Below are 12333 nucleotides of genomic sequence, written 5' to 3' on the forward strand. Positions count from 1 at the left end.
TACAAATTCCTGTGATTCGTGAACAAGCTGCAGCCACTGTTCATAGATGAGCAGCTGAGGCAGAAAAGAAGGCTTTAATTTGATGTTTTATCCATCAAATTAGAAACACTAGCTGAAAACTCTGCTCCAAAGATGTATTTGACAGCTTAATATTTTTTCCCCAGTGGCTGCTGACAATTCTTTGGCAGCGAGCGTTCACTTTATCAACCAGAAAGCCGGCTCAGGATTTGGCTGATCCTAAGTGATAAGTCACGGCAAACTGCTGCGAGTTTTCTGGTTGTCTGACCTCGATCCTGTGAGCCAGGCTGAGTTTAAACTGTCAGAACCAAAACCTCCAAGACCTCGACAGCGACCGCTCGTGGGTGGCACCGTTGGTTCCCTGGACGGGAACCAGAAGAAATTGATAGCATGAGCAGGCGGTGCTCACCGCTCTAACCTCTGAACCCACAAGGGAACCAACAGTGTGGTTGCATTCATGCAGTTACACGTCTGTGAAACATCAGCAGCCGGTCAGCCTGCCTTAACAAGTTTCTTTATTTAATTCTGCTCAGGCATCACTTTAACAAGCGATCTCGGAGGGACCGGACTATAAAACTCCAGCCACGTCTTTTCTGCCCTGTCTCCACCGTCTGAAACCTAAAATAACTGCTTAGTGATCCTAATGAGCTGAGAAAGAGAGGTGTGACTGCTTGTTAGCGCTCGCCTCGCCGTGCGCCTCCGTCTCCCTGTCATGTGGCCTTCCCAGTCTGTGGGTCCCTCGGGTACTGTGAAGGGCCTGCACCGGAGCCATTAGGAGCCTCCCATTTTGACCCTCTTTTACTGTAATTGGACCTGCTGATGAGAGGGGAGACTCTGGACCTCTCATTCTGCAGGATTACATCCTTTAGGAGCAGCATACCATCAAGAGCTCTCCCCCCTTTATTCCCTGTCTGTCTTTGAAGAAAGCAGACATGTGCGGTGGCTTTGTGGCGTTGTTCGTGTCCGATGAATAAGATCAAGTCAGAATGTGTACTTTACTTAAGGAAGGTCTACTTTTTGGGGACTTTGGTTTCCAGCACTCAAAGGGACTTGTCATAAACACATGTGTTTTGAGTGATGAAAGATGACAAACAGCGTTTGAAGACTCGGTTTGTACGACTGACGAGTGCGAGCCATCCCCATGTTATCTGATATTGGCTGTCTGTGCTTTCAGGGCATATGAAGTTTGTTTGTGCAGTGACATCGTTTATTTGACTCCGTAAGACCTCCTGCTATTCATTAACACCGTTCACAGTTTCAGCTTTCGTGCTTGATCCTCCACTTTAAAGGTCAAGTGCAATCAAAGCACAGGTCTCTCTGTTTTTTGTAAAATAAAACGAAGGGAAGAACTTCGTGAGCAATATCCCCGTAAGATTCTTGATTTTTAACTAGAACGTTAAGACATTTCCCTCAGCCTCCAACGTCCTTGACAAGTTTGGTCTTTATATCTTCGCCAAACGTTGAGCTGTGTCACTCTCTTTAAACTGATTCTTCCTTAAAATCAAATCAAATCAAATCCAAAAGGCAAACATCAAAACTTGAATGGAAACCTTGGACACATTGAAGCTTTGCCACAGGTTTTCATCTACACCGAGATCAATATGATTTTTACCCCCTTAAAATTAAAATATTTTAACTCAACCCTAGACGAGTTGACGAAGCCAGATGTGACCTGGTGCAGGACACGGTACATCCACAGAACTTGATTCAGGGAAGAATTATCCAAAGGAAACAGCATGTGAACAGGTGTATAGGCTTAAACTGAAGACATGTAGAGAAATAGCTCTGTTATTTTTATAAATTATAATTTTTTACAATTCATCTGAGAACTTTCTGACTGACCTGTTTCTACTAAACCCTCTAAACTTTAACAAAGACAAATAACGGCAGGTAGAAGATGATTTTTGACAAATTAATAATTGGAATTATCAATATAGAAAAAAAGTCAAAAAAAAAAATAAACGTGTTCATATTTTAAATTTAAACGGTCCCAATATGCCAACCATCTTATTGAAGAAAACTGTAATAAAAGGAAGGTTTCAGGCTCCATTTTTAGATTCCGACTTTTAGTCAATATTATATATTGATTGTTATTGATATTCCTTCATTCAGTGGTTGGAACAAATGCTTGGCACAGGAATTTCCTTCAGGATGAATAAATCAATTTCCAATTTCCAATGGGAAATTTGAACTGCTCTATCAAATTATTCAGCTTGTATGACAATTATTAAAGCTGACCAGCAGGACAGAAAATACAATTACTTTTTTTATTATTTAGGAAAAAGCGGATAATCCAATGTGTTTATTAATTTATACCTGGGCTGTGAAACTCAGTCTGGCTCAAAATTATTTGACAAAACGTCACCAACATGAAGTGTTGGAGCATTTTTTCCCTTTCAAAATTCTTTAAGATTAAACCCCTAGTGAGCTGGTTTTGGCCCGAATGCCGTTAGTTTCACACCCCTGATTTATACCTTACACATTACACTTCTGTTGTGAGCATTTAATACACTGCTCTTCATAAGTGAACTAAAGTGTATTTTTGTGTTCAGTTCATACCAAACTGGCTTTAGTTCTGCCTGCCTCTGAAGAACCCTTATGTGACGGCTGTCGTTGCTTTTCCTCGGTGGGCCGTGATGTCTAGTGACCATAATGATGAACTAACCTTGGTAGATTCACATATGTTTGAGTCAAGTACCTGCATTAAACTCAGCACCTATAACTACTGCAGGCCACAGATCTTCTGTGAGAAATCTACTTGACTCCAGTTCTGGAGACAAACTTAAACGCTGGAACAGTTTGCCTGTGTCTGGTGCAGCAGTTCCACAGCGGCAGTAAGACACTCCATAAATTCTCCTGCTAAATACGGTTCCAGCTTCTCAGCGTCTACCTTTGCTGTCTGACAGAAGAAAACCTGCCTGAAAACCTCAGCCAAAATGTGGTTTTGTTGCTTACCGGGCACACGGAGCCTTTTTAAAGGGAGTTTATTTTATACCAAGTATATTTGTCCCTGCAACTGAACCGGTTTATCATGTTTCCAGCTGTGAGATTGGGCTTTTGTACCAACATGAGCACATCACACCACAAATTAGTCACGCAGGCTTTTCCTTTTATGTCAACAAAAAAAAATGAAATGTTTTTTCCATTTGTTTGGAAAGTCAAACTCTCTCCATGAAATTTCTTTATGAAAAACACCATCGCACAAAGAACCTCCCTGATTCTTCTGACAGTTACACGTCAGTGTGATAAAATAAATGCTTTTCAATGAAGAAAAGACCTTGGACAGTGTTGGCTTCCCTCCTTTATTTGACTTTTTTATTACAGGATTATTTTCCAGACCATTTGCTTAAAACCTCCAGCTGTTGAAGAATGTTGTTTTCCTACTTTGTCCTCCTAAACAAAAGAAAGAAGCCTCTCGCCGGTAAATTATTTGACGTAATCCATATATTTTACAAGCAGCAGGCAGATAAGAAATTCTTGGTTATTTTTACACATCCTACGTCCCGTCTTCAGACTGAAGTAAATAAGGGATCCCGAGACGGAAGAGGGTTCAAAGCCCTGTATATCCTGTAGTAAATCCCTTGTAGATTGTTGCTCCCGCACATGTAACTTTCCTCTTCAAAGTCCCGGTGCTTTACCAGCACGATACAGGGCCAGAGGCTTCCCTTATGACTATCTGTCTGTCTCTGTCTTTATCGTCTCACCAGCATACCAAGAGTGGCTGCACGGCACACAGATCTCAGCCCACTTCCTGTGCAGGATACAAAGCTGAGCTTTTATGTGTTAAAAGCTGTCTTGGGTAAAAAAAAAAAAAAAAAAAAAATAAGGGAGCAACTGAAAAAAGACGGGAGATGAATGAGACGCATCTAAATGAAGCCCTGTCTCTCAGAAGTTGTGAATGAGCCATTTTAAAACATGACAAGATAAGGCCAGATTATCTGCCGTGATTAGCGGGGTCATCCTTGTATCACTGGGTTTCAAAGGGATGTCTCGTGGTCGGAGACACGATGGAAGAGGTGAGCCCCGTTCTCCTTCCTCTTCACCCACACCCACAGTACGCTACATTCACTGCAATCCATCCAAGTCCACTGGGCCAGAAGGACAGATAGAGATCACAGTAAAGGTAGCATGAAGCTCCACTGCACGTGGCTGGGGATATTCCATATCTAGCGGAGATAACGACACTTCTTTTTCCCCAGGAAAAATAAATAAAAAATCCAAGTAATAACTCAAAAAGAAAATTCCAACACTTCAGCTGTGATAAGGAAAACTGTTTGTGGCAGTTCAGATCTCCCTCTGATAAAAGAAAATCCAAGTTAAGTACGAAAGCTTTTTTGACGTTGGAATCAGTAGCTGGACAATTACTTCCACGTGGACTTAGCTGCTCATGAGATAAGTGATTGGATCAGCACCAGAACACTGTGTGTGTGTGTGTGTTTGGAACGTCAAGATGATTATCACAGGAAACAGGAAAACAATTCCATTCAATTATATTGTGTAGTGATAAAAGTAAGATCAGGATCTTTACTGGCTCAACATGTGAGCTTTTTAAAAACACCTCCACGCTCCAACTGCCCGTAGCCTGAACGGAGCACAAACGTGCTGCAAACGACAAATGGTAAAGCACCTGCAGTAAGTCTGTGTTCTCCCGATGCCGTGGCTCAAAACGGGTTGAGAAACACTAGTCCAGCAACACGTGACATGTGTGAAATAATCAGTATAACCTGAATGGTTTGGATGTACAATAGAACCACAGAATTGTTGAAGGCCAGATTGTTCACATGGAGACCAAGGCTCAGCTGTACTGCACCATTTAGGTCACAGAAAGGAAGGGATTTTGCCCAAATGACAGACCATTCCAGTCAGAGTATCACAGTAAAGATAATAGTTGGGCTTTAGGATTAAAATTACATGAAGTTGGACTTTCCTCAAACCAGTAATATCTATCAGACACCGTGCTATTTAGTGGGTGTTTCCTTCAAAACACTGCGCTCTTACATACCTTCATGTATGCCACTTTATGTTCTTGGGTTTTACGAAACTCCAGCAGAACCAGGAGCGACACACAGTGAGAGCCTTTACTGCCTCACCTGCACTTGGCGTAATGACCTAACTGATTTTCCATGTTAAATTCTCCATTTATAGTCTGGAAACTGCTCCCAACGCCAATGTCTTTTTGAAATCTATCAGAGGAACCTGACTTCCCAATTTCCATCAACACATTAGCCATCTGGATTGTGGGAATCTGACATAATGATGGATGAACGTTGGTCCAAAAACCCCTGCTCGTTTTTCTACGGCTGTGTCTCGGCCTTCATGTGCTTCCAGCCTAAGAGAGTCGGCGTGGCACCGCTCCAAAGAGTCTAATCATGTTCATTGTCTGAAGCAGGACATGGACGTACAACTTCTAAAGTGCTGAATGTGATATGTGATATTTGAGAGCTGATTTTAACATGTGGTGCACATTCAGGTCTGGAGCGATGCCGGGTCTTTTGGCCCCAGCCTCCGATCGCGGCTGACCTTTGTCCCTCAATGTGGAATTTGCTATTTATTGTGGCTTTAATGATTTTACTCTGATTTAAACCTCTTTCATGTTCATTCATGTGTTTATTGTTGCATGTTTGTCAGCAGTGGAACCACATTAAATCAGATGTGGGTGTAGTGCCAGCTAAATGTGGTTGTGGTGCCTGTGGTGTTGTCGCTGGCCAAACACGTTGTTAATGTCTGTCCACACTGGACATGGTTTACGCAGTCATCTCCACGTCCTGCGAGGTGATTAAAAAAAACACGTCCATTTGAATAGGTAGTAACTCAATAGGTCTGTTTTAATAACAGTGAGCTTCAACAAGAGCCCATTACATCTATCGGTGCTTCCCTGCAGCCGTCCTAAATTCCCTAATGAGTTCAGTGCAAATTCATGACATTAATTCATTTGTTGAAGGAGTTCCATTTGATTTGTGACACAGATATTGACGGCGGTCTTTGCTCCCGCTCCAAGTCCATCGCAGCAGCAGGACGTCCATGTGCAAGGAATTACATAAAGAGAGTGGTTCCAGTAAAACATTGGTGTACATATTTGTTATGGAAAGAATGAGCTTGAGTAATTGTCATTTGTGCTGTTGTGGGTGGTGAATATTTCCCTTGTGAAGTGGTGTTTGTTCCTGTTCTCTTTAGTGCTCTTTGGGAAATGACCTGAAGGTTCTTTGTATGTTCGGCTTCACTATAACGAAAAAACATTTCATGTTTTCACCAAGCTTTCTTAAAAATGTAATTACCCTTCAACATGTCTGCATACCAAAGATTTTTAGTTTAGTTTTTTTCTAAATCTTTACAAAAAAAAAGCCCAGAAGATGATGTTGATGCCTGGAGTTTAACTCGATCTTTTATTTCTGCCCATATTTTTAAACTGTGTTCCTTAAAAGCAGCCAAAATTATACTTCTGATGAATCTTCCAAACACAAAGCTTTTATAGTCAGTCGTTTTAATTGCCTAAAAATAAAAAATTGCCTTTTTCCACGGGGGTGCATTTATGGGATAACAATTATTCCATTTTTGGTTTATTTATAGTTTGTGCCCCCGGGCCAGGGAATCAAAACTGTATTTTATGAGTGCACCTCATAAATGACTCAGGTGGTCTGTGTTCCCTACATTTTGATTAGCTATAAAACTAAATATGTGTTGATTGATCAATGTAATGACACATTTTTTTTCAATTTAACCAAACATAATATCAGGGCTTGGTTTTCTCTCTGGGTCTTTAACCTGTTGGCAGAATATGAACAAAATGTAACATCTGTTCCACCAGGTTTATGTGGCGTTGTGTTTTTATATGTATTTAAAAAAAAACCAGCATCTCTCAAAAATAATAATAAAAGCTAATGTGTATATTCCAGAGTATTCAAGTATCTATTAGTTTTAGTGGTAATACTGTATATAAAGAGAGTATATACATGCCCCCTCCCTGTAGGTGGTGCTATAAAAGGTGGTGCCAATGCATATAAAACTGCACATTCTCACCTTAAATATGGTTAAAATGTCACTATGGAAAACATAAAAAATACATAACATAATCATTAACAACAGCCAGCATTACCACCTGTTGGTTATATATCCTCACAGAAAATTACCAAATTTAGGTAAAAACAAAATAATAATAATAATAAAAAAGGAAACCGATTAAACAGCACTATAAAGTATCCTCCCAAATAAATGACTGGTGTCAACGGTTCAAATGATAATCTGGAAAACCACGTCCTGTTCACAGACTGACTGGTCCCATGTCTTTCTCAGCAGGTCTATCCATGCAGCAATGACAAAGAGTGCTCTCTGGGCAGCTACTGCCACAGCCCCCAACACGCCCCGTCCCGCTGCCTCACCTGCCGCAGAAAGAAGAAACGCTGTCACCGAGACGCCATGTGCTGCCCTGGAAACCGCTGCGGCAACTGTAAGGCCCTGACACACACACACACACACACACACACAAACACACATACTCACAGTACTTGTCCTGACAGTGGAATCAAAGCCTGAGCCTGCATTCCACCGCAGCGAATGTCTGGACAAGATTATACTCATTTAGCCTCTAATCTGTTGCCAGGATTAAGGAATAAATTCCACGACACCTGAGGGTGTGTCCAGATTAGGCTGAAAATTTCAATCTGACATAGGAAGAATAAACAAAAATACAGCTGGTGACCATCTTCAAATACATCGCATACCCTGCTAATGCAAACTGGCGTCTAAAACAGAAAGTAGTTTGGCTGAAACTGGATCTAAACCCACGTAGGTCAGATTTGGTGGTCTACATTCAGGACCACACACACATACGTCTTACATATGACCCTATTTTTGGAATGACTACCTTAAAAAAAAACCTGCATCCATGTCCATGTCAGGTCACGGTGACAAATGACGCAGAACTATTTCTGTTCCCCTCAACAGTTTAGCTACATAAATGCTAATTCACATGAGAAGGAAATCCAGAATAGATTGTGATATATCAGTTCTACATGAACAAGCATCAGCTACTGTACACCACACGTCCACTGTTGAATTTCTGTGTCCACACAACCCTTATAAAAAAATTTTTTTAAATCGCCTCACTGAATATGGGCTACATTAGCATCAGTTTGTCGAACAAAGCTTTAGTACAGGTCGTAGCCCCGCAGTGGAAAAACACACAGTTCCAGGTTCAGTCTGTTGAAATGCAGGGTTCAAGTAAGGAATTAGAAAAAAAAAAGAAGGCTTGTTTTAGTTCACTGAATAAAAAAAAACAAAACACAATGGTATGTAGCCCAGGGAGTCAGTAGACGAGTTAATATGTTTAACTAATGCTGAACACATGCTTTAGACACTGGGCTTGAACTGCATCATCCTATAATCCACAGCCACAGGTTAGAATTCAACGGTCACACTGTGGCATGTTGTTGAAGTAGTAAACAGTGTGAAGAGTGTGTGTGTGTGTGTGTGTGTGTGTGTGTTTTGTTCTCCTGTCATTAGTGCACACAGTAACAGGACGCAGCCTCTCCTCTTGTTTGTATTTCTTCAGTGCAAACAACGCAGCTCCCCATCTGTTTCATTTTTTAAATGAAAATTTTCTCTCTTTTTTTTTTTAAATTTATTTATTTTTGTAGATATTTGTGTCCCCACAACGGAGAGCGTGCTGTCACCTCACATCTCGCCGCTCGATGAGCACAACAAGCTCTACAACAAAGACAACTGGAAAAAGACCGTCAAACCACAGGCCAAGCATTCCCTCAAAGGTAGGAGCTGAATGACTCTCTTTGATATGATGTTAAAAACATATTCAGCAGAAGAAGGAAAAAAAAAACAACCCACAACAACCTCCGTCATCTCTGAACACTGCCACTGTTGTCTCCCTCCCTCACCTCCCTCGCTCTCATCCTCATCCAACTGGGTTTAGATGGCTAACTGTTCTTGTTGTAAACTGTCTGCAGGTCCGACAGTCTCGGGCTGACGCCAGTCCGCTAACTATGTTTATAATTACCCCTCTGCTCATATATCAGTGTCTGTGAGTCGGCGGCACAGTGAGGAAAAAAACCACAATGCCCCTGCTGTTCCTGCACCTACGTTAAGCAACGCTAACACTTTTACTGACAGCAAACATTATGCGATAAACAACAGAAAAGCCACAGAATGCACATTTGGCCCAGTTGTAGCTAATGGTTCACGGTGTAGACCCCCCCCCCACCGTGCAGCACTCATGTCACCTCATTTATGCTCATATAAAGGCCCGTCCATAAAGTAATGCATTTAATGAGAGACTTTAAATACTTCATGCACAATTAAGACAGTACGCTGTTAAAGAACCACCATGTGAAAATAGCTGCAATGTTTTCAGCTGCTGCAGATACGGCTATTTGTAATTGTTCACATTGCTTAAATGTTATTGCACCATAATGGCCTGAGAAAAAAAAAAAAAATCACCGCAGCGATTAAAGGCTGCAGCCCTGACTCAGCAGAACTTCAGACTGAAGGGCTGGAAGTAGCCAAGCAGCAAAATGTGGTTTGTTCAGGGTCTGAACCATGAAGCTGATAAATACACACATACACACAGTAGACATAGGCCATTCTGCTGACCCTTGACCTTTGACCTTACCCAGTGAATTTACCTTTGTCAATAGGAACAGCTGTTTTGTTAGTTTTGGTGATTTAAACTGAGTTTAGTGTAGATTAGAAGCAAAAGATGTGCAAGTTCCAAAGGGCTGGAAGGAGGGGGAGTAAGGAAGGGTGTGTGTGTGTGTGTGTGGGGGGGGCACTGTCTTAACTTGATCCATTACAAATATATTCCCGATCCTAATCCTTACCCTAAATCTAATCTGATCCCAATGCTAATCCTCCCTACGAATGTAATCCTGGACCTGGAGTCTCAAGATCCAGCAAAATGTCCCCACAACAATTTCACCACACACACACACACACACACACACGCTCACGGCATGACTAAAATGTATTATAATTATACATTCATGAAGTTTGTACCAGCACAAACTCCAGCCAAGGAAGTCAAACTCAGACCAGATGGAACCGTGTGGTTAATATACAGGATTCAAACAATACGGTTTTATATATAGAATAATTGAATTGACATTAATGGAAAAAATGTTTTCTGTTTTGTCTGCGAAAGGCCTGAACTGAGACATAAAGAAAAGCAGGCTAAACCCGTCCCCATGAAGCCAGCATAACAATTTAATAAAGTCTGATTGGACGTTTCCTCCCGCTCATTTAACTGAAACATTGTACAACAAACTTCAAGATGTTAACGGCTGTGTGTTTTCATCAGCCTTTTTTTGTTTTTACGTTTCTGATTTGACAGCGTTTGTTTCTGTTTCCCCGAGCAGAGATGTTCAAACTTGATATCGGAGATGGAGCTTGTGTCTTTAGCGTTGAGCGCTAATCAGAGATCTTTCCTGTCGTCTTCTCTTAGGGCACGAGGGCGACCCCTGTCTGCGCTCATCCGACTGCTCGGAGGGCTACTGCTGCGCCCGCCATTTTTGGACCAAAATCTGCAAGCCGGTGCTGAGGCAGGGAGAGGTGTGTACTAAGCAGAGGAAGAAGGGTTCTCATGGCTTGGAAATCTTCCAGCGCTGTGACTGCGCCAAGGGCCTCTCCTGCAAGGTGTGGAAAGATGCCACCTCCTCATCCAAGTCCAGGCTCCACATGTGCCAGAAGATCTGAAGCAGAAGCAGCTGCTGCCGGCATTGAGGCCTCGGTCTCCATCTGCCAGAGAAAAGTTTTTCTTTTTTTTTTTCTTTTTTATTTTGAAAGGATGGGTTGAGGCTGCATTGAAAAGGACTTAAATACAGAGACTAACGAGAGACAGGACAGACTGTGTGGGTTCGAGTCCACTAAGAACGCTCAGAGTCAATGGGATTGTTTTAATGTGTCTCCATCGCAGCGCCCACACACACACACACCCACACACACTCACAGCTAATGCTCCCACAGTGTAACAAGGCCTTCTACACATTCAGCCACTGTGATTGGTGGAGTTTTTACACGGAGGCATCAGACGTAAACGCTCATTCTGAGACGGCAGACAAACCATTTACAAACAAAACATCTTTGACTCCATTCCAAAATCTTTTTGTTTGAAAGATCAAACTTGTTGCTGGTGTTACGCTACTGCAGTTTGTCATCTTTACCAAATGTCACTGTATTGCTGTTGTTGTTGGTTTCTCTTTAAATATCACACTGAACTCAGTTTTTGTAACAAATCCCAGACTCCACCAATACTGGTCTCATCACAGAGGGCGCTAATTGCATCCACTGCTCCCTCCAGAGCTGGACATGTGTGAAGAAAGAACATGTACAACACGGTGATGAGTTTCATCTGCTGGATAAGCTCCTCGCCCCAATGTTTTAGCCACAAGGGAAAGATAACGTTTTGTGTCCGATGTGGAAATCTGGTTTGATCTGTCGGACGCAGCTGCAGTCTGTTGTGATCAAACTGTGTGGATGAGAACGGTTCGCACTGAGCTGGTGCTGAGCTGCAGACTGGCTGAGCCCAACAGTAGACACACACACACACACACACACACGCAGTATGGCTCTGCTTTTCCAATCACATGAACACAATCCAAGGGTACGATGGAAGTGCAATTTTTTCCACTTGCAAAGCCAGTAGGAATGGACACACGAGAAGATTAATTAGAGTTACTGAAATGCTCCATGAACCTGATGTTTGGGAGGAGAATTACAGAATGAATCAACATTTTGTTGGTGGCACGCAGCCTTGTGTATGTTTAGGTTTTTGGTTCAAAATAAGACAGAATTCTTTCCTCCTGTTCAGTCATTTAGGTGAGGCAGCGCCGCTCCTTCCTCTTCAGATTTCCTGGTTTCACAGTATCAAATACACAGGTTTTTTTTAATCCATTTAAAATATCAATAAGCTCTTATATTGTAAATAGAATGAAAAACAATGAAAATGTATTTAAAGTCAGTGTATATCATGTACATATAATTAAAAAAATATGAATCCTACACATTACAGCAAATCTAGGTGAGAAGAGAAATGGGACGTGACAACTTGGACTGATCCGGAATAACGTAGTGACGCTGTGCATATTGAAGAGTGAAGGCGTAGATAGTGACGAACTAGACCCACCGCAGAGACGGCTAATACAGAACTAAGACAGAACTCATTAACTCCTAAAATAGTCCGTGTAAATGGTGTGTAAATGGTTTCAAGAGTTATATTCCCACTAAATATTGTTATTGTGAATATTTTCCTTTGATTTCCTTTGTGTATTTCCAATGACTAATGAATAAAAGAATGTATTTTGTAACACTGCT

At 41.7% G+C, this 12333-nt stretch overlaps 1 protein-coding gene across 2 annotated transcripts in view; it reads left to right on the forward strand.

The window, feature by feature from the left end:
- The window catches only part of dkk2 (dickkopf WNT signaling pathway inhibitor 2), a 17952-nt gene extending 5883 nt beyond the window's left edge, over positions 1–12069 (forward strand). The window contains exons 2-4 of one of the 2 annotated variants that reach the window (XM_008316663.3): positions 7309–7462; positions 8652–8780; positions 10466–12069. In XM_008316663.3, the coding sequence (XP_008314885.1) occupies positions 7309–7462; positions 8652–8780; positions 10466–10716 (534 nt within the window). In that variant the 3' untranslated portion in view covers positions 10717–12069. The remainder of the gene's footprint in view (positions 1–7308; positions 7463–8651; positions 8781–10465) is intronic. The other variant, XM_017035104.2, reaches the window with a different exon arrangement.
- Positions 12070–12333: the final 264 nt, after the last annotated feature.

This window comes from Cynoglossus semilaevis, chromosome 9 (genome assembly GCF_000523025.1).
Source record: "Cynoglossus semilaevis isolate Cse_v1.0 chromosome 9, Cse_v1.0, whole genome shotgun sequence".
NCBI classification, from domain to species: domain Eukaryota; kingdom Metazoa; phylum Chordata; class Actinopteri; order Pleuronectiformes; family Cynoglossidae; genus Cynoglossus; species Cynoglossus semilaevis.